This window comes from Molothrus aeneus, chromosome 23 (assembly GCF_037042795.1).
Source record: "Molothrus aeneus isolate 106 chromosome 23, BPBGC_Maene_1.0, whole genome shotgun sequence".
Classification (NCBI taxonomy): domain Eukaryota; kingdom Metazoa; phylum Chordata; class Aves; order Passeriformes; family Icteridae; genus Molothrus; species Molothrus aeneus.
In genome coordinates, this window is record NC_089668.1 from 1,803,962 (window position 1) to 1,831,920 (window position 27,959).

Sequence of the window (27,959 nt, forward strand, 5' to 3'; positions counted from 1 at the left end):
TCCCCGGCAGTGCCCAAGGCCAGGCTGGATGGGGCTTGGAGCACCTGGGACAGTGCAGGGTGTCCCTGCCATGGCAAGGGGTTGGAACAAGATGAGTTTTAAGTTCCCTCCCAGCACAAACCATTCCATGATTCTCTGATCCAGCTGAGAGGGGACAAGAGGACGAGCAGGGACTGGGCTGGAGCAGCAGCAGGTCGGTGACAGGAACGTGCCAAAGCCAAGGCAAGGATCCCAACAAGAGCTCAGCTGCTTTCTGCTGCATTTCCAGGCTCCTGGCTCCCAGGGGTTCGGGTTCCTGTGTTTCCTGCTGGCTGTGTTGGAGCCACATCCTTCCCGGACGCTCCCAGGGCCTGGCCACGCTCCCAGAGGAGTTTGCCAGCTGCTGGAAATGCCTGGAAGGGTTTCTGAAGCAAGAAGCCTCCCCATCCCTCAGCCTTCCCAGCACATCAGCATCTCCTGTGGGATTCAGGCCCTGGCATCTTGTGGGCTGTGCAAACCTGAGCATCCTGCTGCTTCCCAGGAGCAGCAGTCACCAGGGGCGGGGATTTGGCTCCAAATCCAGGGAGGAAAGGTCGGGATTTGCTGGGGTTTTGTGTCCCTGCCTCACATCCCCCCTCCCCTTCACCCATCTGAACCCAAACTCAAGGTTGAAATCAGCACTGGAAGGAGTTGGGCAGAAATTTCTGTGCCCCTCCATGGTGCCAGGGGGTCGATTCCTTTGCAGGATGAAGGTTGAGAGTGTCACTGCTCCCTGGGCTTTGCTGGCCCACATCGAGCTGAGCTGCACTGAGGAGACCCTAACCCCAATGAAGGTGCTTGTGTTGAATTTCTGCTGCTGGCTCCGACTTCTGAGTCATTAACCTCCAAAAAAAAAAACCCCAAAAATCCCATTTTTCATCTTTCCCCTCCTCGTGTGGCAGCAGAACCAGTTTGAAAAATATTTCTGCCCAGAGTAATGGAGCATTGTCCAAATAATCAGTGAGAGAGGGAGAAAGGATCAGTTACACTGTGGGGGGAGCTTCCATCAGAGGGGCGAGGGAAGCACAGCAGGAAAGTGAAGAGGAAGGTGAAGAGGAAGGTTGTCCCAGCCCTAGAAATTCCAGGACTTCATGGAGAGCCCCAGAAATCTCCCAGAGAGCTCCAGCAGGGTCCCCAGCTGGGTAATTCATTTCCAGGATGATCACAGGACCCTCCTGGGGACAGCAGCTCCCACAAGAGCTCAGCTCCCACCAGGCACGGGGGAGGCAGAGACTCTGCCACGTCCCCCCGGCGAAATGGGGACCCCTGGGAAGGGAAACCCAGAATAAAGCACCCACACCATCGTTTGGCAGCGGTGCCATCACACGCTTGAGCAGCCACGGCAGCTCCTGCAGCCGGGCTGGGCTCATCCCGCCCCTGCCTCCATTTCCATGCCCTGGCGGGGACACGGAGCCCTGGCTGCTCCCTCATTACTCATTAACGCCGGGACAAGGTCCTCCCGCATCCCTCCGAGCCCCGTGCGTGCCCCGAGCAGGAGCTGCTGGCCCCCGAACCCCTCCTGCTCCCCGTTTCTTGCCCCAGGGCATGGAAAAAGCCAGCGCGGAGCCTGGGCCGCGATCGTTGGGACGCGGGGACTGCTGGTGAATCAGCTCAATTGTAAAAATGGGTTTTAAAAATGTCACAGGCAAAGGGAGGCACTGGTGTCCTTGCCCAGGGGTCGGGCACACGGAATGGGATGAATAAACAGCAATTAGGGTCTTTCCTTCCCAGCTCCGTCGCGGTGACAGGGACAGCCCTGGCACAGCCCAGGAGCATCGCCCATGTCGCGGTGACAGGGACAGGCGGCCACAAGAGGCATCTCCCGCTCCTGTGCGAGCATCCCGAACCTCTCCGGGAAGAGAAAATCCCGAGGGATTGTCAGCACAACCTCGGCGCCGTGCGGGACACATCAGAGCTGCCCCCAGCGCCAGCCTGGGGTGTGAAATCCCCTCGGGTGTGACACAGGTGACGCCCGGGGCTGCCGCGGCAGCAGGTGTTGGGGCAGATGTTTAATCCCGATATCCGAGCGGGATTCCCCGCTGCTGGAACCGCCCTCAGCCCCTCTGCCTCCCTGGCCGGGCCGGGGTCTCCTGAGGAGCTGCTGCGAGGTTTCCTCATCCCCCTCCCCGCAGGACCCAGCAGGACCCAGCAGGACCCAGACAAGCGGGAGCCGCTGGCGCCGGTGGCACCGGGGCACGGCCTGGCCCTGCCGCCCTGGAGATCCCCAGGTCCCTGCGGGGCAGACGGCGCCTCCGGGCTCCCCTTTCATCCCTGCCTCGGCTGGGCACATGCCCACGTTTCACTCCCCATCCTCCTCCTCCTCCATCCCTGCTGGGCACCCTCCCCTCCCTCTCCAGGGTCCAACTCTTACTGGGGAAACTGAGGCACGAGGCGAAGCAAACCAGGTGCGCTCCCGAGGGGACAGTGGCATCCAAGCCCTCAAAGCTGGGTGAATGCCCCCAGGGAGTCACCGGGGACCCCTCACCCGGCCAGGGCACCGGGAGTGGCGCACGGTGCCACCGCCCTCGGAGCCGGGACCTTCCCTGGGAGCGCTGCCGGCTCCAGGGATGAATCACGCGTTCCCTGGGATCAGATTGCAGCTCCTGCACTCGAGGGGCCGGACCTGGCACCCCCCGCGCCCTCGGCAAACAGAGCGAGCCCGGGCACAGCGCTGCCAGAGCCGCGATCCTAAACCCCTTCCACGCTGGGATCCCACCGGGAGCTGGGATCCCATTGTGGGACACCCCACGGGGCTGCCAGCGCTGCTCCTAAATCCCTTCCACGCTGGGATCCCACCGGGAGCTGGAATCCCATCGTGGGACACCCCACAGGGCTGCCAGAGCCCCGAAGTCGGGCTGGTCCTTCCAGCCTGTCCCTAAAGATCGTGCAAAGATTGGGAGAAAATGTTCTTTTTGCAGAGCATTGATGCATTTCAGAAGCACAGAATGGTTCCAATCCTTCCCCTTTATCAAGCACCTGAACCCGGGCATTTGCATTTCTTGTGAAACTCTTGACTTGGAACATTTCGGTGTTTTTTCGTCACTGAGCACACTCCTCTCCTCCACATTCCCAACAGGAGGATCTGAAATCCAGCAGGATCTGAAACCCGGGGACGGAGCTGCCGTGGCAGTGCCAGGCTGGTGCCACCCTGGTGCCAGGGGCAGATCTGCCGAGCGTGACGAGAAGGAAAAACCCACCAGGGAGGGAGAGACAGCCCCAGGGCACCAGAGAGGGGGCGCAGCCGCTCTTTGCCCCCACTGCCCCTCACGCTGTGCTGGCAGCGCTGCCGCCCATCCCGACAGCCGCATCTCAAACTCTCCGTCTCTCCAGCTCTCTCCAGCTCTCCCCAACTCTCCCCTGACTTCTTCCTCGCCTCTGGCAGCGCCGGTGCCGCTCCACCAGCTCTGTTTACCGGAGCAAAGTCCGCGTTGTTCGCTGCCGGCGGCGTCTCCCTGCACGGCCCGGCCCTGCCGGGGACACCGGGGACACCGGGGACACCGGAGCCGGCTGTTGCCTGGTTATATCCACAAAACATCCCCGTGCCGGGGCCTGGGCCGGGGTATCCGCTTACGGGGAACAGCTGAGCCTCCTCACTCCCCACCCTGCCCTTGGCAGCTCAGCAGATGAAGCCCAGCCCGGGGCTCGGCGCTGTCATTGTCCCCTCCAGGCCCTACAAGGGTTGTTGGACCCCGCCCGTGTGATCCGCAGGTTTCTCCCCTTGGCAGTCGCAGCTTTAGATAGATATTTATACACCCAACTTGTGCGAATTAACGGCATTCCTCTCCGATTGAGTCAAAAATAGAGGCGCTTCATGGAAAAAAAAAAGAGGGAGAAAAAGAAGGTGTGTCGCGCTGAAAAAAGCAACGGGATCCAAAAAAAGAGAAGGAAAAAAAAAAAACAAACCCACTCAAATCTCCCTTTTCCTTTTAAAGCTCTGTTCCCGAAGGATGGCCCAGCGCTGGTGTTTTAAACCTGATTTCTGCAGCCCCGTGGCCAGCGCGCCATGGGCGAGGTGACGGTGCCAGCGCCGGCGGGGTGGCACCGGCGATGTCACACGCTCTGCTGGGCGCTGCTGGCGGCTCCTGGGGCGCGTTAGAGCCGAAACTTCCTGAGAGGCGAGTGCCGACTTCCTGGGCACGGCAGGAGAGGCGGCGGGCAGAGGTAGGCTCGGGGGGCAGCACCACCACCGCCAGGACAAACGGTGACCCCAGGATGATGCACCCACGCCCACGTGGCAAAATATATCGAAATCTGGGGGTTTAGATAAATATTTGTTGGCGATATGATGGATAAATGTGGGGTTAGGGTCCACAGAGTGGGGAGAATGTGGATGGGAGCCATGGGAGGGAAGAGCTGGGAAACCAAGAGGGTGAGGGCAGAGTTGCTGTTGGACACCCAGGAGCGTGACCACGGCCACCACGGGCCTTTGCAGAGAGAAATGTCACCTTGTGCATCCCCAAAACAGAGGCAAAAGGGTGGCAGAGATCGGTTGTGGGGCGGAAGAGGAAGCAGAGGCTGTGCTCTGCCATTACTGGGGTTTGTGGGTTTGTGGGGCGTAGGAAGGACCCCGAGATACTGGGATTGAATCCATGGATAATCAATTCCTGAGGAGTGCAGCCTCAGAAATCCCATTCCACCCCCCCGTGGCATTTGAGGGCCCCGAGCTGCATCCTCTGGCATTTCCCCTCCCACCGCAGCCAAACCCCACAGCCCCGGGGGACCCCACCGAGGCACCCCATGATCCCCATCCCATTATCCCCATCCCATTATCCCCACCCCATTATCCCCACCCCATTATCCCCACCCCATTATCCCCATCCCATTATCCCCACCCCATTATCCCCACCCCATTATCCCCACCCCATTATCCCCATCCCATGATCCCCACCCCATTACCCCCATCCCCATGATCCCCACCCCATTATTCCCACCCCATTATCCCCACCCCAATATCCCCACCCCATGATCCCCACCCCATGATCCCCATCCCATTATCCCCATCCCATTATCCCCACCCCATGATCCCCACCCCATTATCCCCACCCCATTATCCCCATCCCATGATCCCCACCCCATTATTCCCATCCCATTATCCTCATCCCAGCCTGCCCAGGATCCCGGCGGGATGGGGACCTGCGGATCCGCCAGTGGCTCGGGAAGGGGCCACAAAACCCAGCTCGCCCATAAATCAGGGCTGGGAACAGCCGGGGCGGGATGGGGGCTGCGGGCTGGCTGCAGCCCGTCCCTGCGGCTGCCTCTGCCAGGGATGCAGCCAGCCGGGCCTTCCCCGCCCTCCTCCTCCTCCTCCTCCTCCTCCTCCTCCTCCTCCTCCTCCTCCTCCTCCTCCTCCTCTCCTCCTCCTCCTCCTCTCTCCTCCTCCCTCCTCCTCTCCTCCTCCTCCCTCGGGGAGTCTGATTTCCAGCGCTGTTTATTAATAACCCCTCTCCGCCCCATGCTCAGCCCATGTGCAGCGCAGAGCCGGCGGCGCTGGGCTCCAGGGGAGGAAGGTAAGAGCCCACCCGGGCCGGGAGGACGGGGCCGGGGTCCTGGGGGGGTCCCGTGAGTGCGGGATCCTCGGCGAGGTGGGGCAGGGATGGGGTGGGGGGATCGGGCGTTCAGCGTTCCTGGATCCTCAGGAATGATCAGGTGGGGGGGGGGGAAGGTCCCTCTGGGGCACGCAGGAGTTTTGGGGGGCTCTGGGGTGAGGGGCAGAGCCCCCCCGGGCCGCTGGGCAGGCAGGACACGGTGCCCTCCCCTCCCGTCCCGGCCGTGCCAAGCGGCTCCAAGAACTTCCAAAAACAAGCCCGGGCAGCGGGGAGGGCAGGGAAAATCGGGGCAGAGGAGCCTTTTCCCCACCTTTGCAGGGGCTGCCCCCTTCTCCAGCCGCCCGGCCGCTGAGCCCGAGGCTGCGATGTGTCAGCGGTGCCGAAAACTGCCTTATTAGGAGAGAAACTATCGGGGAAAATCAGTTCTTTGCTCAAAGCCGTTGCTCCGAGCCCAGGGCTGCCTGTGAGTGCCAGCCTGCGCTCATTCCTCAGGGAATGACGAGACATGAGCTCAGCAGCGTGGCCGAGAGGTGAGAGCATCCTCCCACCGATCCCACCGATCCTGGCGGCAGCAGGAAAACCCCGGCTCGTCCCCGAGCTCTGTCGTGTCCATCCTACCCCAAGCAGCGGCCGGGAGGAGGCACAGAGAGGGTTTGGCCGCGGTGGCAGCCGCAGGTGCCGTGGTGGGGACAATGATGGGATCGGATGACTCGGCAAAGCGGCTCCTGCTGCAGGCGCTGCCGCTCGCCCCGGGGCTCCGCGTGTGGGGTTTGCTCCGTCTCCGTCATCCCGGAGCCTGCCGGGCTTCCAGCAGCGCATTCCCTTGCCGTGAGGTTATGGCACAGCGAGAAAATCCCGGCGAGTTTTCCAGGGAGTGCTTGCACGGGGCAGGTCGGTGCTGCTGGCGGGGGTTGGTGCTGACAGGAGCAGTTCTGGGGTTTGGGGTCTGGGTTTGCATCCCTCACTCCTCCTCCGTGGCACTCAGACGCTTGAATAGGGTTTTAATGGGGTTTTCTTTCCTTGTTTTCCGGGCCCAAGTTGTCACCAGGGTGTTGTGTGGGTGACACGGGGATGGTCACAGCAGCAGGGCCATGGTGGGACCCCCTGGCTCTGGGGTCTCACAGGGTGGGGAGGAAAGGCTGAGACCTGTTACACTCATTGCTCTGGTTCACATCCCCTCTCCTTCCCAGGGACCTGATGGCACAGCCCGAGCCCCCTCCAGAGCTGCCGCTGGATGAAGCCAGAGCATCCCCAGCCCCGCAGGGAGCAGCTGAAGGAGCTGCTCCACACCCAGAACGTCCTCACAGCCCGTTGGACCCAGCAGGGAATGGATCTAAACCCCTGCACAGGGGCAGCCCAGACTCCAGGCAGGAGCTGCAGGCTGCCAGCAGAGATCCTTCCTTGGAGATGAGCACACCAGGAGCTCAGCTGGGTGAGGGTGCAGCCGGGGCTGGGATCCCGCTGGACGTGGATGGAGATGGGACAGGAACCCCGCTGGACATGGATGCAGATGGGACAGGAATCCCACTGGACATGGATGCAGACAGGGTAGAGATTCCACTGGACGTGGATGAAGGTGGGACAGGGATCCCAGTGGACAAGGACACAGCAGGAATTCCGCTGGACGGGGCTGAAGGTGGGACAGGGATCCCACTGGATGAGGATACAGCAGGAATTCTGCTGGATGTGGATGAAGGTGGGACAGGGATCCCACTGGATGAGGATACAGCAGGAATTCTGCTGGATGTGGATGAAGGTGGGACAGGGATCCCACTGGCCATGGACACAGACAGGGCAGGGATCCCAGATGATGCAGATGGGGCAGGGATCCCGCTGGACATGGACACAGAGGGAGCAGGCGGCCCTCTGGACGCTGATACCACAGAGCACCGATGCCTGAGCCTGGAAGAGCTGGGGAATTATTTCCAGGAGTGCATCGAGGTGGTGGAGCAGCTGGAGAGCGAGAGGGACAGGCTGATCTCGGAGCTGGCGCAGCTGCGCGAGCCGGCGCTGCAGGAGATCCGCCATGCCCACGAGGAGATCCAGGCTGCCTGCAGGCTGCTGGCCAAGGTGGAGCTGGAGAGGGACAACCTGCGCGATGAGATCCGCCAGATCAAGCAGAAACTCTTCAGGGTGACCAAGGAGTGCGTGGCCTGCCAGTACCAGCTGGAGAGCCGCAGGCACGACCTCTCCCAGCACGCCGCCTACCAGGGCGAGCTGCAGAGCCAGGCGGGGCAGCTCTCGGGGGAGCTGTCCCAGCTGAAGGAGACCTGCGAGAAGGAGAAGGAAGTTCTGAGGCAGCGCCTGGAGGCTCCTCCCTGCCGCCAGGACAACCTGTACCTGCAGGAGAGCCGCAGGCTGTCGCTGGAATTCGAGAGCTTCGTGGCCCAGAGCCGGCGGGGGCTGGAGGAGCACTACGAGCCGCAGCTGCTGCGGCTGCTGGAGCGGCGTGAGGCCGGGGCCAAGGCTCTGCAGGAGATGCAGGGGGAGATCCAGGGCATGAAGGAAGCCCTGAGGCCCCTGCAGGGCGAGGTCAGCCGGCTGAGGATGCAGAACCGCAGCCTGGAGGAGCAGATCGTGCTGGTCAAGCAGAAAAGGGACGAGGAGGTCGGGCAGTACCGGGTACGTGCCCCAAAGGGCACCGGCTCCATCCTCTTGGGAGAGTGGGAGCTGGGCTTGGCATCCAGGATTTGATTGTAGGGCCCAGGGAAACGGGGTGGATGAGGATGGGGAGGATGTGGAATATCTCCTGCTGGTTGGAATCAAAATTATCCCACAGCCTGGCACGGGCCAGGTGAAACAGCAGCTCCCAGGCATAAGATGTGGTGAGCTCCCACCAGAGATGTGGTGGGGCTTCACCCAGCTTGGAAAATAGGTTTCTCCTGAATATATTCACTTGGTTTTGGCCTCTCAGAAACGGCTCCAGGGATGAGGTGGAAGGGATGGGGGATTTGTTCCCAAAGCTCAGCAATGCTGCTGAGCACAGGCACCAGACAGTTGCCACAGCTCCTCTGAGCACAGCACTGAGCCAAGAAAAGCCAGTTTTAAACGCAGGTGGCTTTTCTTACAAATCCCCTTCCTGCTGGGGCAGGTTCTGCCCTCCCTGCTGCCAGGAAGGGTCTCCCCCATGTCCCCAGAGCCCCAGGCCAGGCTGCCTCCTGGGAGGCTCATTTGGCTGGGCCAGGCATCCCCTTGGCCTGAGGGACAAGGCAATTCAATCTCTCCAAGAGCACATTTGGCAAAGAGGCCCCACAATTAATCTCCCCCCTTTCAACACTCCCAGTTCTCGGCTCACAATCGCTGCCTCCTCCCAGCAGTTTCTGGAAGCTGCCATTGCCCTTCTTCCATCCCAGCTCCTCCCTGCTGGGATGGGGATCGGAGCCACCAGCACCCACACCAGGGCTTGGCCTGGGTTTTCAGGGTCTTTTGGACCCCTGGTGCGCCTCTCCACATTTTCCTTTTCCCAAATTCCTCATTTATCTCCTTGTGACTCACGGGTTTATACAGCTCTGGCAGCTTCTCAAAACACACAGCAAGTGGTTCAGGGGACAAAACCAAGCAGCCAGGAGAAGCCTGAGGACAAAACACAGCCCAGCCCAGCCTAAATCCCCACCTTTGTGTTAAAGGTTTATTTTGCAGAGGTTTTTAGAGAGGGTGGTTGGGCAGGGGCAGCCTGGCTGTGCTTGTCCCGAGCAGCAGCACGAACAGGGAGATCCCTGAGGAGAATAATCAGCTCTGCACCCATTTTCTCCCTGCAGGAGCAGGTGGAGGAGCTGGAGGACAGGCTGAAGGAGCTCAAGAACGGGGTCCAGCTCCAGCAACGCAAGAACCAGGAGCTGGAGGAGCTCAGGACCAGCCTCCATCGGGAGCTCTCCATCTACAAGTGAGCTTGGGTCTCATCCCTGCGGGGCAGAGGGGCTGGGAACAGGAGAGGGATGGTGGGGAGGAACCCACAGTGGGGTCACAGGGCTGGGAGAAGGGAAGGGATGCAGGGGAGGAGCCCACAGTGGGGTCACAGGGCTGGGGAGGAACCCACAATGGGGTCACAGGGCTGGGAACAGGAGAGGGATGGTGGGGAGGAACCCACAGTGGGGTCACAGGGATGGGGAGGAGCCCACAATGGGGTCATGGGGATGGGAGGAACAGAGGGATGGTGGGGAGGAGCCCACAGTGGGGTCACAGGGCTGGGAGGAGGAGAGGGATGGTGGGGAGGAGCCCACAGTGGGGTCACAGGGCTGGGAACAGGAGAGGGATGGTGGGGAGGAACCCACAGTGGGGTCATGGGGATGGGAGGAACAGAGGGATGGTGAAGAGGAGCCCACAGTGGAGTCACAGGGCTGGGAGGAACAGAGGGATGGTGAAGAGGAGCCCACAGTGGGGTCACAGGGATGGTGAAGAGGAGCCCACAGTGGGGTCACAGGGATGGTGAAGAGGAGCCCACAGCGGGGTCACACAGCTCAGGGACACCACAGGCTCCTGCTCCTGGTCCCCAGCAGCAATTCCAGCTCCTTTGCACAACAGCACAGAGGGATTTGCTGGGAACTCCCACAGAGGAGTGGAGTGGCTTCCCAAGGAGCAGGTGTGGCAGCTTAAGTGGTGGTTTCCTCAGGAATATGTGGAAAGGAGCTGAGGTTTGGCTTTGGGAAGCTGGGCTGGGATGCTGGAGCTGTTCTCTCCTGGTTTCACTCAGTGAGTGATGTGCAATGGGAATTTCTAAAGCTCCAGAAAACGTCCATGAGTTTGTGGGTTGTATTACTCATCCAGCTTGGAGCTGCTGTGTTATTCCAGCCTCAGCTGGACACACTCCTAAGCATTTTCTGCAGCCTTTCCTGTAGCATTCCCTTTTTCCCCTTCTCCACCCAGGAGCACATTAAAACCCCAAAGGTTTTTTATCCCAGCACAGGGATGAGCTCTCAGCCTGCAAACTGCATTTAGGGTTCAGCCCAGATCCCAGCAGCCCCCTGTCCTTGCAGCCTGGGGTTCTCCTAAATCACAGCCCAACATTTAATCCCAAATACAGCAGTGGAGTCTCCTAAACTCCTGCAATTCACAAATTGCCATCCCTGGAAGTGACACCTTTAAATGAGCTTTCACATTTGCTCTGGGGAGCTCAGAGTTAAGTGCAGTTCTGAGCTGCCTTTTCCATGAGCTCCCCCCAAAAATGACATTTCCTTCTGCTAAATCCTGTTTGCCAAGGGCTCTGGAAGGGCTGGGCTGGGCTCACACACTCCAGACCATGGACTGAGCCCCTTCAAGTGTTTCCCAATTCCTTTTTCTTCCATATTATGAAAAGAACTTTTTTTTCCCCCCCTCTTTTCTCCAGCCAAAGCACTGATGTAAATATTCCACAGCCTCAATTTCCTTTCTCCCCTCACAGGAGCTGCTTAGAAATCTACGGCCACCTCTGCAAATCGGAGGAAAAAGCAGAGCAGGACTCTTAGAACCACAGAATTTTCCTCTTTGTAGCAAAAAACCAACGGCCAGAGGATGCAAGGGACGTCTCCTCGTGCTGCTTTACCCTGCCTGATGTGCAGCAGCTGCCTGGAGCTGGGAATTCCAATCCTTTCCCTGGGCATTTCCCCAGGTGCTGCTGCTGCTGCTGCTCTTGTAGTCAAAGTGCTTTTCCCCAGAGGAGCAGAGCAAACAATCTTGGTACTGAACAAAGAATATGGATGAGGAGTAACTGATTGATGTTTTGCTGTGTTTGGGAAAATGTTGAGTTGTTCAAGCCTGCACGGAAAGTTCTGGGAGCTGGTGTTAGGAGGGGTTTGACTTTTACAGTTTACATGCAAGAGAAGCTTTCTCCTTTGAAGAGGATTTTCTTTTGGATTTCAAGAGTTTCTGCTGTAGTGGGAGATGCTCCACAGAAATGAGGTGGTGGGGAAGAGGTTTCCACTTTATATCGAGTCTCACACTGAAAATAAAAGGTCAGAGTTTAAGGAGCCTTTTCGCTGTCAGAGCTGTGTCTCAAAAGCCCAAATTTGTCAAACTGAGGTGTTTGTGTCAAAGTCCTGCTGCAGGATAACAAAAAAGCCTTGTGCAAAGGGCAGAGTTAAAATGCAGAAAGCAGCAGGGCTAGAGGGGAACAACAATTGCTTGAGTGCTCATTAATTTATCTCACAAAGCAGCAGAAATGAGAGGGGGAGAAATGTCCAATTTAATGTCTTAAAACATTAAAATCTATCCCTACCAGCACCCAAAACCTCATGGACACACATAGGCAGAGACCACCCTGAAAATACCCTCAACAAAGCAGGAAATGCAGAAAGAGCACAAAACTCCTCAACCTTGGCAGCATTTCTGTAGAAAAACTTTATTCCAACTGAAGAACACGCAATTAGTCACGAGGAGATGGAGAGAACAGGCTGCTGGTGGCACTGGACACCCGAGTGGAAGACGTGCAGGACCTCGTGGTCAAGGACTAAACTCCTAAAAAAAGCTGAGTTTATCCACATTTCACTTGTTTTCCACCAGCTGCCAAGGCTGCTGAGGGCACTGGGGTCACCCTTGGTACAAACAAACACCTTTTACGACTTGAGGGCTCCCCCAAGTTTCAAAAACCATTTCACAGAAAGGAAAGAAACATGATGTGAAAACACAGCTCGAGAAACACTCAACAGAGCAAAAAACATGGGAGCTGAGAGAGGCTCTGCAGGAATAGCTAAAACCAAATTGCTGGCACCCAGCAGGAGGGAGGAAAGGGAAAAGGAAGGAAGGAATGAAAAACCCAGAACTGCCAGGAGAGAGAGGAAAAATAAAGAAAAAAAGGAAAATTTCAGTTCAAGTCAGAACTTGCAGGTCTTGTATCTGCAAAGGCAGAAAAAGCCACAAAGTAGAGATAAGTAAAGGAATTCCAAGGTCTCTGAGTTGTACTGAGGAGGACAAGACCTTCCACACCATTTCTGAGCTGTCAGGGCATTAACACTTGGATCATCTCTGTTGGCTCAAGCCCACTCGGGCAGCTCTGCCAATTTAACTTTTGTTTAAATTAGGCAAAAAGCCTGTGGCTGCAGCAAGCAAAAGAGAGGAAAAAAAAACTAATCCCAAGCATGAAGGCAGTAAAAAGGGGCCAGGCAGACCAATAAAGGAGGCAGCTGTAGGAATTTTGGAGCCACAGCAGGGACCTGGCTGAGCCCTTTATTTTCTCTTTTTTGGGTGGTGGGATCTCAGTGTGTGGGTGGAAAAGGCTGTGATGGGATCTACAGGGGGATGGCTGAACACAAAGTCAAGGTGTGTGTCTCAAAACCAGTGTTGAGTCAATCTCAGGGCTGAGAGGGAGGAGAAGGACAAAGACTAAAGCAGGGAGAAGTTGCCATCTAGGATCCTTGGCCTTCTGGATCCACGCTTCCTTCAGGATCTTCATCGTTGTAGATGTTCTCTGCCTGCAGGACAGGGATGGAGACACTCAGGGAGCATTTCCCACCCCTCTGGACAGGATTCCACCCCCAGGAATTTTTAATTTGCAGGTGTGGATCACCCATGCCTGACTGACATTGCAGCAGCAACACAAACAATCTTATCTAGAAACCCACGACTCAAAAAATGTCCTGTGAAAAGGGATCTGCTAAAGGAGACTCCACTGCAGGACTTACAAAAGAGTTTCAAGTATTTGTTTTGTAGATCCTCTACTCAGCAGCACTTTCTGGAAGAATTACACAGAAAGCAGGCAAGAAGAAAATTTAGAGATAAACAAAAAAGGAAAATGGTCTTGTCAAAGGTCAAGATTGTTTTCCAAAACCTTCAACAGCTGGGAATGTAGGGGCCAGCAAACTGTTCCTGTTCACCAGCACCTTTTTCATCTTTGGAGAATGAAATCTCAAATATTCTTTAATAATAATAATACAGAAACCTCAATTTCATTCTTGGTTCTCATACACTGTTTTCATTCAAACACAGAAGGGAAAAATTTCCTTCTGCACCAGCAATTCCTTTTTTTTTAACACAAAACTAAAGGGGATTTCACTGCCCCCTTTGAGATTTTAGCAGTGCTACAGACTGGGGAATTCTGAGGGCTGTAAATAAAAGCAGGAATGCTGAAATCCAGGAATTTCAGCACCATCACCCACCCTAAGAACTCACCATTTGCCAGACTTGCATGATATTATCTTCTGATACAGAACAAATGACCCAGGGCTCATTGGGATTCCAGGAGAAATCCGAGATCTTTGCAGTGTGACCACCATGGATAAACTGGGATTGGGGAAACAAAAAGGGGAATGGTTTGAAATTTGCACTGCAGGGTGAGTAAAAAGTGAAATTAATTCATGAGAGTGAAAAAAGACTCACCAAGAGCTCTGGGGGACCATCCTCAGCATCCTCAGGGGATTGCTCCTCTCCAATTTTACTGTAAAATAAAGGGAGGAAAAAAAAGAAAAGGTGAGGGTTGAGGGGTTTTTTTGTTTGTCTTTTAAGGTGTGATGGAATGAATCAGTAATATTTTGAGGAATTTGGGATTTACCTCAAGTCCCAAACGTTTAGCCTGCGGTCTGTGCCACTGGAGGCCAGGATGGTTTCATTATGGGGAGACCACTGAACCTGCAGACAGGGATCAATTTAAAGTGAGTTTTAAAAAATTTATTTAATTTAATTTATTAAATATCATTTAATTTATTAAATTTCATTTAATTTATTAAATTCAATTTAATTTATTAAATTCAATTTAATTTATTAAATATCATTTAATTTATTAAATTTAATTTAATTCTTTAAATATCATTTAATTTATTAAATTTCATTTAATTTAATAATATACTTATTTATTCAATTTAAAAGTGAGTTTTAAGAAGCTCTAACATTCCCCAACGCTTCATTTTGTGCCCTGAAAGCTCTACAAGAACTCAGATTGGTACCAACACAAATACAAACAGTGTAAAATAACATTTATCACAGGAAGAATTGTGAATATTCACACACACAAAAAAACCCAACATTTCAGCAGAAAGGTGCCACCTGGAGCTTGTCCTCTAACAAAACCCACGTGTTCCCAGTGCAAACAGCTCCCAAGGGTATTGGCTGCTCCTTATCTTAATCAGGATTGCACAAACAGAACCCCCAGACTCCTTCAGCAGCAGGCACAGCTCTCACATGAAAAGAAATCACTGTAATTAAGCTTAACTGCCCAAAAGCTCACATTTACTGCTTCTGCTGGAGATAAAGCTCTCCTGAACACACCACTCATAATAGGATCACAGGATTAGGAAGGAACACAGAATTCTGCCCACTAATGTGGCATTTCAGGATTCTGTAATTTTATTTAGACATAACACAGTCTGAACTGATAATCCCTCCACCAAAAAAAAACCTCCTACATATTTTTCCTCTGATTAAGGCACGAGTTGGAGATGGAAATATTTAATCTGCTAAGCAGGTGCTGCCCATGGAGTGAACATTCTCCATCTACAGCAGCAAGATCAGCAATTATCTTTTGTCAGAGAGTGTTAAAGCTTCCTGCAGGACCAGGCTGAGGAGATGCAAACACTGCAGCCATTTCCCTGGGCCTCCTGCTTCAATCTGCTGCCATGAATAATTTAATGGGCTCTGCACTGCTACCATTTCATCCTCCTGCTGTGGTTAAAGCTCCACAGCATTTCCCTGATCCCTTTCTGGACTCTGGGAGCTCTGCAGGTCCACAATAACAACACCCAGAAAAACAGAAGCAGGTAAAATAACAGAATATGAGTTTTTAAGTGTAAAAACATTGTGGAAGAATTACTTTCTTTTTCCAGGCTGGTGAGTAGAATCAAGTCTGTGAGGATAAAAGATAAATGCTATTCTTTATACCTGAAATATTTCATCTTTATGTGATTCAAAGGAGTGCAGCTTCAGTTTCAGGTTCCTCAAGTCCCATAGAGCGACGGTCTGGGGGGGGGGGGGAAAAAAAAAAAAAAAAATTTTGTTGAAGTAACCAACACGTAGATCCACCCCAGAGAGCGAGCAAGGATGCTGCAGGATGCAGGCAGAAATACCTTATCAGCTGATCCCGTGGCCAGGATGAACTCACTGTAGGGGTTGAAGGAGAGGCAGTTCACCTCGGCCGTGTGAGCATCCACGGAATGGCTGGGTTTGGAGGTGTTGTTCGACCGCGTGTCCCAGCTGCGAGGGGAAAACACGGAATTTACAAAGGTTTGTGCCTCATTTCGCTGATTACAGGGGCGCTGGGGTCACCTGTGGGATCTCAGCACATCGCTCCCCATGTCCAGAGATGCCAGGAGAACCCTTGGGGGGTCTCGGAAATCCTGGAATGTTGCCAGGAGTGTTTGGTGGCTTGATTTTGATCCATCCACAGAAGTGACAGCAGTTTGAGGACATGAGAATCACTTTAGAGTGAAGGGTGTAAAAGGGACACATTTATAGGGTGAAATATAAACTTTAAGGTTTTTGGTACAGGGGGGTTATGGAGACAAGATGGAGGGATCAGGGCGTGTCTCGTCCTTCTTCTTTCTTCTTCTTGTCCTCCATCTCCTGTGGTGATGTTGGCACTTGGGGATTGGTTTATGGTGAAGGTGCACTTGCTAACATGGGTGAAAAGCATTGGAAAATAAAGATAAATATCATGTACGTAGATTTTAGTATAAAAAGACAAGACCGCCCCGTGGGTGGTCAGAGAGTGCCTGTGACTGCTTGCAGATCAGACCTCTGTTGGGCAGACAGAAAATTGTGTAGATAAGAAACAATAAACAATCTGAAGATGGAAAAGCTGAAGAGTCCAGACTCGTCCTTTGAAACGCGGCTGCCCCAGAACCACCCTACCCGTGTCGGGGCAGAGACAGACAGACGGACCCGACAGTCACCCTTGGTACAAACAAACAAACAAACAAACAAACAAACAAACAAACAAACACCTTTTATTGCTTGAGGGCTCAGGTTTCAAAAACCATTTGATAGAAATGAAAGAAATATTATGTGAAAACACAGCTCGAGAAACACACAACAGAACAAAAAACATGGGAGCTGAGAGAGGTGAGGGGCAGAAAGAACTTGGGAAGGGGTTCCCCCACTTACATCATGAGCTTCTGATCATCAGCAACAGATCCAAAGAGGGATTCATGGAGCAGGTGCCAGGACACATCTTCCACCACTGCTGTGTGTCCCGTGAAGATGGTCTTGGCATCCACCACTTTGCCTTCTTTGGGAACAGCACTGATATCCCACAAGCAAATGGTCTTTAAAACAACAAGAAAGTAAAAATTTTACATCTTCAGACTCTCTTTCCCTCCTCCCCCTCAAAACCAGGATGTATCCCAGAAGCAAATAGTCTTTAAAACAACATAAATATCAAACATGGCACTTTCAGACCCCCTTCCCCCTCAGGATGTATCCCACAAGCAAATGGTCTTTAAAAGACCATAAATATCAAACATGGCACTTTCAGACCCCCTTCCCGCTCAAAGCCAGGATGTTTTTGCCCTTCCCAGGGCCCAGCAGGTGCAGCTGTGCCCCAGGGACTCACGTGGTCATCAGAAGCGCTGAGCAGGTGCCCGCTGAGGTTGGGGTTCCAGGACAGCCCGTACCCCTCCTTCTGGTGCCCGCGCAGGCGCAGGTCGGGGTTGCACTCCCCAGAAGGATCTGCAACAAGGCAGGGGAAGGATTCCAGGGCCTGCAATCATCCCCAGCACATCCTGGAACACCTGGCTTCAAGTTTATTCAATTTACTGGACACCCCCATGCTTTGGCCTGAGTTCCAGCTGCAGCTCAGCTGTTACTGCTCAAAGAACTCAGCAAGTGAGGAAGGCACTTCTGATCCTCCCCACAAGCAGCAAAAGGAATTATTTTAAACAAGCTTGATGAGTTCATAGGTAAAGGACTGTTGATAGATTTACAGCATATCAGGGGAAAGGCTCAGCTGCCCACCAAAGCAATCATAGCCAACAAAAATCCACCTTCTACCACCTGGAATAGCTCACAGTGTGGAAGTGCAGGAAAAGGTTTCCTTTCCCAAGGATGCATTTGGATATGTCTGTTTAAACCTCATACAAAATAACCTCTTGAATAAACACCCACATGTCCTTAAAATCCCAAATAAGAGGCAACCCACACCATTTTTGACTCTTTTTTGAGTGCCCACACAGGTCGGGGTTGCACTCCCCAGAAAGATCTGCAAGAAGGCAGGGGAAGGATTCCATGGCCTGGAATCATCCTGAAATACCTGGCATTAAGTTTATTAAATTTACTTTAACCCAGCAGCCACCTCCTCCATGCTTTGGCCTGAGTTCCAGCAGCAGCTCAGCAGTTACTGCTCATAAAACTCAGAAATACAAGGTGGGATATTTTTCTTCCTCCCATTTGCATTTCTGAAGTGAGGAAGGCACTTCTGATCCTCCCCACGTGCAGCAAAAGGAATTATTTTAAACAAGCTTGATGAGTTCATAGGTAAAGAACTGTTGATAGATTTACAGCATATCAGGGGAAAGGCTCAGCTGCCCACCAAAGCAATCATAGCCAACAAAAATCCACCTTCTACCACCTGGAATAGCTCACAGTGAGGTGACAAAAGCAGTGGAAGTGCAGGAAAAGGTTTCCTTTCCCAAGGATGCCTTTGGATATATCTGTTGAAACCTCATACAAAATAACCTCTTGAATAAACACCCACACATCCCTAAAATCCCAAATAAAGGGCAAGCCACAGCATTTTTTGAGCTCTTTTTTGACCTCTGTGGGATGAGTGGCTGCTCTCTGAGCACAGACCTGGTTTGGAGGGGTGTTTGGTGTAATCAAAGACCAGGACATCACTGGAGGGAGTCTTGGTGGCAATGATGCAGGGGTTCTGGGGCATGTAACGGGCTCTGTTCACCTCTCCCTCGTGGTTTATCTTGATCTCAATTTCAATTTTTCCACTTACTGAGCCAAAGCCTCCAAACTCTAGGAAAAAAGAGAGTTGTGAATAATAAAGTCACTTTCAGAACAAGGCACAAAGAGTTGGTTCAAGGTTTGCTACCAAGCTCCCAGAATAGACAAAGCTGTGGTAAAAACAAACTGCAATTTTAGGACTGTGATACAATTTGTTAAAGCTCCCTTGTCTTTATACATAAAATAGCTTAATAATTCAGAAAACTGAAAAATTTGGGCAAAAAGAATGGGGATGGGATTGTTTCAGAATTCATTTAAAATATTTTTGAGAAATACTGAACTACAATATAAACACATATTTGTTAGACAACCCTGTGTGCATAAATAACTTTAAGAAGCCCAAAGATCAAAATACTCATTGCACAATCCAAACTGCCTGTAAAAAGCAGAGCAAACATTGGATCATGAAGGACTTTCACCAGGTGGAAACACTGATTCAGCCAAGCAAACAGGAGAAATGTCTGACTTGGGACAGCCACAAAGATTACAAAGCACCAAATTCAAGTCTGATACATGGAATAAAACAGAATTTCACCCCAAGATGGGCTGGGACAGCAATCAGGCAGCAAAACTCACAGAGAAATGGAGAATGTTTGAAATGTTACAACCCTCTGAAATAAAAATATTCTTTTACATGAGTTTGTGTGAAAATGTTTTGAGTGACTTTGCATAATGCAAATGTGGTAATAAAAATACCAATTAAAAGCAGTGTGTGGGAATCCAGGTCAGTTCCTGAGAAACAGGGAAGGGAGAGGCTTTCCCACACAAATAATTTTGCAATTAACCTTTACAGTCTGTTTCCATCATTAGAAATATTAGATTGGGAACACATTCAAGAAACAGAGAATTTGTCTATTAAGGAGGCACCACTTAGAAATAAATTTTTTTAGGAGTAAAATCTGAACTTTGCTGCCTGAACTTCAGGGAAAGGCAAATTTTCTACAGAGAAAAGAAGGGGAAAATGGTTCAAATCCCCTTTTTGGGCTCTCACCTCCTTTCTCACTGTCATAGTGGGAAGCATCAAACTGGGCATCATCGTTGGGCAGCTGCACACTGGCAATCACCAGGTGGTTCTGCTCATCTGAGGTGTGGGTGCCCAGCACCAACCTGTGGATGCTGAAATCTTTGCCTTCAGGCCTGCAGGGGAAGAGGAACAAAACAAAAGGGATCACAAAATCTCCTCCCTGTGAGGATGGGGAGGTGCTGGCACAGGAGAAGTTGCGGCTGTCACATCACTGGAAGTGTCCAAGGCCAGGCTGGAAAGGGCTTGGAGTAACCTGGGCTAGTGGGAAGTGTCCCTGAATGAGTTTGGGACAGTTTGGGATTCTGTGATCTCAACCTAGAAGTCAGCCCAAGGCTGGAGTTGCTGTTTATTCTGCTTGAAAGGGGTCCCTTTACCTTGTGACATCAGGAAGCCACTGAGCAGTGAGGCTGGGCCACTCCAGGGCGTGGGTCATCACCAGATCATACAGGAAAGGGGTGTTCTTCTTCCATATCTTGTACTCCTCGTTGATCACACGCTCTTCCACTGCATCATCAAAGGCTGCTGAAGTGGTTTTTCAAGAAATACATACAATTAATTATTTATAAATGGATTTACAGGCACACAGCGCTGTGGGCAGGCAATGGATTAGAGTCAAGTACATCAATCACACCTTAGTTTGCTATTTGCTGTATTGGAGTAGTTGCTAAATGGTTAAAAACCCCCTGTTGCACATGCTAATACTTTTTTTCTGCATATATGGCTGGGAATTAATATTAATTATGTCAAATTTCATGCCTGGAAGTGTCCCAGGACAGGCTGGACAGGGCTTGGAGCAACCTGGGATAGTGGAAGGTGCTCCAGGCATGGCAGGGATGTAATGGAATGAGTTTAAGCTTCCTTCCAACCCAACCCATTCTGGGATGATTTGATGGTGATCATCATCAAATCTGTTAGAGCAGCACAATAAAATCCTGAGACTCAGAGCACAGGGAAGCAAACCCCAGACTTGGAACGATGTTTAAACACAGGAGATCCAACAACTGCTGTTAACAGACCGGTCTGGGAGCAGCCTTGAACTACTTATTCCCAAAACCCAGTTTCCCAAGGCTCCTTCTGCTGCCTTGTCGCTCTCCAACGCTTTCTCAGCCCATCTGTCACCAACCTCCGGTGCAGGGACGGCGACGGGCAGAGCTGGGGGAGCTCACGGGCAGAACGGGGACACCCCCATGGAAACGGGGGACACCTCCATAGAACGGGGACACCCCCATGGAAACGGGAGGGCACCTCCACAGAACGGAGGGCAGCCCCATGGCAACGGGGGGACACCCCCATGGAAACGGAGCTCGCCCACGGGACGGGAGCGGAGCTCACCCATGGAACGGAGGCGCCCCGGCCGAACCGGGGCACCCTCAGGGCCGGTGCCACCTCTTTGTCCGCCCGCTCCCCACGCAGGGCACGGCTCGGCTCTCCCGGCCTCACAAACACCTCCTAGGGGCACAGGGCCGGGCAGAAGGTCCCGGCCCGGGCCGCTCGCCCCGCTCGGTGCCGCGGGCGCGGGGAGGCAGCGGCGGCCATGACCGGGAGGCCCTCAGGCCCCGCCCCCGCGCGCCCCCTGGCGGCGCCGCCCCGCTCCCCTTACGCCGTACCGACCGCGGGGGGGGCACCCCGCGCCTCACGGCGGAGGCCGCGCCGCCCATACGGAGCCTTTACCTTCCTTGTCCGCCATGGCGGGGCCGCGGGGCGCTCGGCGGGGCGGGCTGGGCGAGGCGGGCGGGCAGTTCCGGCGCTCCCTGCTCCGACCCCTCCGGCCGCGGCTCCGTCTATTGTTTCCTGCCCCCGCTGCGTGCGGCTCCCGGCGCCGCGCACCCCTTCGCGCGCCAACGCCGCCCAATCAGCGCCCGCCGCCGGGAGGCGCCGGCCAATCGGAGGAGAGCAAGGGGGCGGGGACGGGAGCGCGCGCGGCGGTCACGTGGGCGGGCTCCCCGCGGGAGCCGCCATTTTCCGGAGCGCCCCCGGCGCGCTCTTAAAGGGGCCGCGCCCCGCGCTGAGGGCGGTGGGGTCCTGGTTCGGTTTCGGTTCTCGCTTCTGGTCCCCGGTTTGGAAGAACCGGTGGTTGCGGCTCCTCCGGTCACCACAGACGTGGGCAGAGCGTATTGGGGCGGGAGCGGACCGGAGCGGTGCGTGTGTGGGCCGAGGCCTCCTTCCAGGGCCGCCCTGCACCATCGGGGATTCTCGGCGTTATTAATTCTCTGTATTCACGAATATTTTCCCTTTTTCCACAGTTCAGTGCCGCGGTGAGTTTTAGAGGTGTCAAATTTGCTGGTTCTGCTCCGCTGCTGAGGGTAACCCAGGACCTGACTGTCCCCAGCTGAGGCTTAACAGGTTTAAAATCAAATATCAAATCAATTTCTGGGTTTATTCCTCAAGGAAGTTCTCAATTCCTGCCCGAGTTCTCAATTTCAGACTCTTTTCAAGACACTTAGATTTTAGCAGAAATTAAAAATTGGAAATGCTGTGTCTTGTTTCTAAGCCTTGGAGTAAGAAGCAACTCCTTGGTAAAAGTTAAGGGTATCTGTAAATTATTTGTGTTGTTTGGGTGCAGCTGTGGATAATTCTTATAATGTATAAAAATATTAAAGAATGGTTATGATGGCTGGAAATCTAGAGAGGAAAATTAATTAGCCTGAAGTTAATCGGGTTTTTCAGTTTGTTGGGTTTACAAAAGAACAGCAAAACAGCAATTTGTGAGATCGGGTGTGAGAATCTGACCTTTCAATGAGGAAGTTGAAACAGTTATTTTTGTTTTATTTAAAAATATTTTAAATTAAAATTAGTTAAAATTTTAAAATTCCTTTAAAAGATTTTTTTTTAATTTTGAAAATATTGAAAAAAATAGTAAAAATCAGCCAGAAAAGGAACACAGGAACTCCTGACACTTGGGTGACAGCTGGATTTATGCTTTGAGGTTTGGAGGTTTAAATATAATCTTTGACCTAAGAGGACATAACTTTTTTTTCCTGAAGAAAAATCCTCTGTAAAGTCACATCAGGGGTTTTGGGAGCAGTCACACTTCAGGTGTGTGATGTACAATGGGCTGAGCACCTTCAAAAATTAATTAGAAAATTAAAATTTACCTAAAGCATAGAAGTTTAATCCACTTTTACAGCTGTTCCCATCAGGGCTGTATTTTATTATTTATGAATGAATGGAATTTTCAGTGTACACAAGGAGGACAAAACACAATTCCTCCCAGAAAAGGCCAAAGTCCACAGTTCCCATAAGGAACATTTTCCCTTGGCTCTGCTGGCTGAACGAACTTCACTCCATGCATTGAACTCCCAATTTCCTCATTTCCCAGTGTGACACAAACCACCTGAAATGACTCCAATTTAGCCCTGAGAGGATCCCTCCCTGTTCTCCACAGGTTGAATAATTCCGTGGGGAAGCCAGGAAGGGAGGGAGGAGAATTCTGGCTCTGCCCAGCTGCAGGAAGGGAGGGATTCAATTCCTGTGGAGCCCTCAGCCATGGCAGCTGAGGACAGGGACTACAACCTGACCCAGGAGCAGAAGGCTGTGAAAGACAAGTACCCCCCTCTCTGCAAGAAATATGAATGTGAGTATTTGAATTTTTAACAATTTTTTAAATTCAAAATTTTATTTTATTTTTAAAAAATGAAATGTAATTATTTTAATAATTTTAAAATAATGAATTTTTAAAAAATGCAGCGTGGGTGTGGCAGTGCTGTTGTGAGGGTAAGGAAGATAAATGGAAATTTAGGAATGAAAAATCAATTTTCTTCATCGTGCTTTCCTCGTATGGGCGCTGAAAAAAATAATCACAATGGAAATAAATTACTTAAATCTCACCCTGAAAACTTTTCCTCTTCTCAGCCAGTTCTTAGCAGGTTTTGTGCCTCTCGTGTAGGAAGGGATATTCAGAAGTGTGCTGGTTTGATGTGTGGTGTTTTTATTCTGCTTAAAGATGATTTTCTCCCTTTCCCCAGCCCTGAATGTCCCCTAAGAGGATGTGGGTGGCAGCCCAAGGGCCAGCTCGAGGCAGGGGACAATTCCCTGCCTGGTTTTTGTGTCACCAGTGCCTGTCTGGAGGGACAGCCTCTGTTATCTGTGATAAAATTTCTATTTATAGGCTGTCTTCAGGTCTTATTTTGATAAAAGTGCAGCAATTGTGCCACACCACAGCAGCCATGCAGTTTCCATAACTGCAGGAGGTTTTATCCCTCTTTTGCATGCAGAGGAATTTGTTTGCTTTAGAGACTGTTGTTGAGAACCCTTTAGTAGTGTGTGTTCTCTTCAAACAGCACCAGAATCATTTCTCATTTGAAATGAGCATTTCCCAATTTAGTTCTGCTGGAAGTTTGCATTTCTTTCATTCCTCTGAATAAATATAAATGAGGTTCATGTACAGCTGGATGCATGGGATGTTAATCGTGCCCCATGAGTGAAGTTTGCCTTCTGTTTTATATTCCATCCTCTGGTTTAAATTCCTCTCTTTGCATAATGGCTGCTCTTGGGTGTGGACAGGTAGATTTCCTCACTGAGCTGGAAATATTTGCAAATCTCCTCTGCATGAATAACTTCCAGTCCTGCAGGCTTCAGCATAAACTCTTTACTCCTGGTGAAAGTTTCTTTTTATTGCAGTGAACTTGTGGAAGCCTGTTGGGTTACAGCAGCCTGCACTGACATAATCCCATTAAACTTGGGTTGTTTTTGACAGAAATAATCCAAAATTGCACCTGTCCTAAATTTTTCTAATATACTACAAAACAGATTTATCACATCTGCAGATGAATGTAAAAGTGTTCTGTTAGAAAATCAGATATTTATGGTGTTTCTTTTTTAATCCTCATGTTATAAATACTTTTGCTGACATCATTCCTTTTTCTTTTTGCTTCCCCTCAGATTTGGATCACACGGCAGACGTGCAGTAAGTGTGGGCAGCTGAGATTTCTCAGGGTGACAAATTGATTATTTCTTACACTTTGCAGATGTGGAGCTCTGAAATTTCACTCACTGGGTGCTTTGATATGGTCAATTTTATTCCTGCTTTTGGGACACCATAGAATTATCTTTGGTTTCCTTTTTAGTATTTCAGTGGTGCTTCTGTGTTATTTGGAAATATCTTTTGAAATCTCCTTTTAAACAAAATTCCTTCTGTGTGGTTTACTTTTATAGACCCCAATTAGCCACATTAGGAAAGAACTTCCTTGGTGGCTGCTAAAACATTTATTTTCCATATTCTCCCAAGAAACTCTTCTGCCAAACTCCTTCGAGAAAAACCAGGTGGTTTTCTGCTTATTCCATGTTCTGATTTCTCACCTGCATATGACTTTGGGGCTGTTTCTTTCTGGTGTGATCCAGAATTTTATTGCAGTGGTTATTCCATGTGGTTTTAGTTTCCAGTGATTATTCCATGTGGTTTTTAGGCTCTAGTGATTATTCCATGTGGTTTTTAGGTTCCAGTGATTATTCCATGTGTTTTTTGATTCTAGTGATTATTCCATGTGTTTTTTGATTCTAGTGATTATTCCATGTGTTTTTTGATTCTAGTGATTATTCCATGTGTTTTTTAGGCTCTAGTGATTATTCCATGTGTTTTTTGATTCTAGTGATTATTCCATGTGTTTTTGATTCTAGTGATTATTCCATGTGTTTTTTTAGGCTCCAGTGATTGTTCCATGTGGTTTTTTAGGCTCCAGTGATTGTTCCATGTGGTTTTTTGATTCCAGAGATTGTTCCATGTGTTTTTAGGCTCCATGCCTGGGGGGACACGTTGGAAGAAGCCTTTGAGCAGTGTGCCATGGCCATGTTTGGCTACATGACAGACACAGGCACTGTGGAACCTGTGGATACAGTGGAGGTAGAGGCAGAAGGTGAGGCCTGCACTTCTCCTATGGGGAGCTAAAAGAGAGAGAGAAAGGCACCAAAAATCTCAATCTTTACACATAGCCTTAGTGCAGTTCATTGAAATATAATTAAGCATTGTTAGCTGAATCTCCTGAACATCTGAGGTGCTCTTAAAAATGTTTTTTTCTGAGACAATCTCTGCTTCAACCACACAGGGCATGACCTGTTGTCTCTTCTCTTCCACTTCCTGGATGAGTGGCTGTATAAATTCAGTGCTGATGAGTTTTTTATACCCAGGGTGAGTGTTGTGGATTCAGTTTTTTTCCATTTCTAGGACAAAGCTGTTCCCTGATAATCCCAGCTCTGAATGCAATGGTATTTTAGGGGAAAAGGAACACAAAAATACAAGGCCAGGCTGGATGGGGCTTGGGGCAAGCTGGGCTGGTGGAAGGTGTCTAAAGAGTGGGAAATAACCTTTGTAAGTGGGATTTAGTGGGAATTTCTGCCTGAAGGTAGAAGGTGTGACTGACACACTTCTCCTCCCACTCTCTGCAGGAAGTGAAAGTGCTTCACATTGACCGAAGGCAGTTCAAGATAAGATCAATTGGGTGAGCTTAAAGCCTTGGCTGAAAATGGATTGTGGACTTTTCTTGCTTCCTTTGAGGCTTGAAATGAAAATCTCACTCTTCTGTGCTCATCACTGAAACTAATTACAGCATTTGGTAAATATTACCAAAATTACAACACCTCTCTTGTATTTTTTTTGCCTTTACAGGTGGGGAGAAGAGTTCTCTTTAGAGAAACACCCACAGGTAGGCAGTGGTTCCTCTTTTCCATTTTAGGGGGAGGAGGTGTGGTGTCCCTTAAATCAGACCTCTGAATTCTGCACAGATTAAAATATAAAAGTGGCTGAAGTACCACTGAACTCCATATCTCAGTTCCTGCATGGTTTGGTGAAACTGTCCCTGAAACTGAGCATGACATTTCCTCAAAACTCAACAAATGAACTCAGTTGGCTTCCTTTTTGTGATATTGATAACACAGAAAATCAGTCTATATTCAGAATTTATTGGTACAGATTTCTGCTTAGTCAGTTTTTGCTTTTTTCTTCTTTCTTTTTTTCCTAAAGAATTGTTAGAAGCAAAATCGGATGTCTTGCTCTGTGTCATTTTTAGCAGAGCAAATGTTGATGGTCTGTCAGAGGTAAAAGAAGGAATTTGTGATATTAAGAGGCAATAAAATAAGGGAAGAGTTCCCTTTTCACTATTTGACCTGGCAGCTTCCTTATTCATCAGAACAAATATAGCTACAGCTTTTTTTGGGGAAAAAAATGGATAGCATTTGAGAAGAGTGATGAGAACTGGGGATTCTGAACTGGTAAAAGGGATAAAATTTATTTCTAAATTCTGGTTTGTGTCTCTTTCCTAGGGCACAGAGGTCAAAGCCATAACTTACTCAGCAATGCAGATCTGTGAGGATGAAAAGCCAGAAGTCTTTGTCATCATTGATATTTAAAGCAAGAACGGTGTGGTTGAGTGGATATTGGTCATCACCTGGCAAAAGCCCCCTAAAACTGTAATCCCTGTGGAAAAAGCTCAGGAATTGGCCAGTCAAAATCAGAAACTGAAGGGAATAATTGCAGGGAATGTCAGACTGTTTTTCCTGAGACAGAGAATAAGAATTATTTGAAGTTTAGGGGGTATGGAGAAGGAGAAGTTTGTACAGGTTGGAGGAGTCCCAGGAATGCTGGCAGCTTTTCAGGCTGGTACATGTGCTAGGGGCTGTATGAAATGCAGAAATTGGTGGAGTTGATAACTAAAATACTCCCTTTTTGCAGCCTGGCAGGAGATGATGTTCATCTAGATTGATTTCATTTGCATATTTCGTGTTCTAATTCTGAGCTGACATCCCTCCTCCATATTACATCAATCCAAAATAGCTGCAGTGGCTCAGATGTAATGTGGGAAAAAAAATCTGAGTGTTTAAAATTAGACACTTAAAAAATGATGCCAATTAAACAAACTAACCACCACATCTTTTAAGCTACTTTAAAAAGAAGTCATGCCAGCAGGTGGTGCTGAATTGCTGTAAATAAATTGCCACGTGAAATCCTAAAACATGTGACTGTGTATCTGAAATGCTTTTATCACCTATGATAACTTTAAAAAGTTGGCAGCTTTGCTGCTGTGCTGGAAGGGAATGGAAAGGGATGTCCCAGGTTCTCCCTGGGTTCACTCTCAAATTCTGAAAATTGAGTCTTTTTTAAAAATCATGGTTTGGATCAGCCTAATTTTCTTTTAAAGAGAATAGTACAGACAATCCTTAAATATCAGAGGATTATGGACTTGACTGAATCAAAAAGAATCAAAAGTGTGTTGGTTTTTTTTTTAAATCATAGGATTGCAAATGTGCATTGCCTGCTGTTTTAATTTAATTTAAATGTGAGGAGCATAGGCCTGGCCTGCTCTGTTACCATAAATGCTCCAAGTGCCTCACTGTGGTAGCTCATCTTATAAAATCATCTGAAATAGTTCTGGGTTTATTTCCATGCTGTAAAGACTGAGGGATAAAACATCTCTCATTTTTTAAGCAAGCCTCAATACCAAAATAAAACTTGGACTGAAACATTAATGGCTCTGTGAGTGATCTTGACCGGTCAATTCAGACACAAATGAATTGCACTTGTCCTTTTTTCCCTG

The 27,959-nt window shown here is 50.4% G+C and overlaps 3 protein-coding genes across 7 annotated transcripts; 2 read left to right on the forward strand and 1 right to left on the reverse strand.

Moving 5' to 3' along the window:
- Positions 1–5,419: 5,419 nt before the first annotated feature.
- On the forward strand, positions 5,420–11,506 carry SYNC (syncoilin, intermediate filament protein). The gene is made up of 4 exons (XM_066564645.1): positions 5,420–5,525; positions 6,755–8,186; positions 9,323–9,447; positions 10,942–11,506. The coding sequence occupies exons 1-4, from the start codon at positions 5,482–5,484 to the stop codon at positions 11,003–11,005; spliced, it is 1,665 nt and encodes a 554-aa protein (XP_066420742.1). The 5' UTR covers positions 5,420–5,481; the 3' UTR covers positions 11,006–11,506.
- A 346-nt stretch (positions 11,507–11,852) lies between these two features.
- Positions 11,853–21,240, reverse strand: RBBP4 (RB binding protein 4, chromatin remodeling factor). Of its 3 annotated transcripts, none has more exons than XM_066564647.1 (12): positions 21,106–21,240; positions 19,809–19,953; positions 19,402–19,547; positions 18,249–18,422; positions 17,014–17,129; positions 16,566–16,726; positions 15,530–15,656; positions 15,345–15,422; positions 14,023–14,099; positions 13,851–13,908; positions 13,644–13,754; positions 11,853–12,946 (listed from the first exon to the last, which is right to left on the reverse strand). In XM_066564647.1, exons 1-12 carry the CDS (start codon positions 21,119–21,121, stop codon positions 12,881–12,883), a joined length of 1,275 nt encoding a protein of 424 aa, XP_066420744.1. In that variant the 5' UTR covers positions 21,122–21,240; the 3' UTR covers positions 11,853–12,880. The 3 variants fall into 3 exon arrangements, with proteins under 3 accessions (XP_066420744.1, XP_066420743.1, XP_066420745.1); XM_066564646.1 differs by having other exon boundaries at positions 19,809–19,956; XM_066564648.1 differs by lacking the exon at positions 21,106–21,240 and adding an exon at positions 20,767–20,876 and having other exon boundaries at positions 19,809–19,956.
- A 136-nt stretch (positions 21,241–21,376) lies between these two features.
- Positions 21,377–27,891, forward strand: ZBTB8OS (zinc finger and BTB domain containing 8 opposite strand). 3 transcript variants are annotated; one of them, XM_066564695.1, is made up of 10 exons: positions 21,377–21,572; positions 21,678–21,777; positions 22,820–22,842; positions 22,882–23,008; positions 24,316–24,340; positions 25,165–25,286; positions 25,476–25,558; positions 25,816–25,868; positions 26,036–26,072; positions 26,689–27,891. In XM_066564695.1, the coding sequence occupies exons 4-10, from the start codon at positions 22,921–22,923 to the stop codon at positions 26,773–26,775; spliced, it is 495 nt and encodes a 164-aa protein (XP_066420792.1). In that variant the 5' UTR covers positions 21,377–21,572; positions 21,678–21,777; positions 22,820–22,842; positions 22,882–22,920; the 3' UTR covers positions 26,776–27,891. The 3 variants fall into 3 exon arrangements, with proteins under 3 accessions (XP_066420792.1, XP_066420791.1, XP_066420793.1); XM_066564694.1 differs by having other exon boundaries at positions 22,820–23,008; XM_066564696.1 differs by having other exon boundaries at positions 21,678–21,689; positions 22,820–23,008.
- The last annotated feature ends 68 nt before the right edge of the window (positions 27,892–27,959 follow it).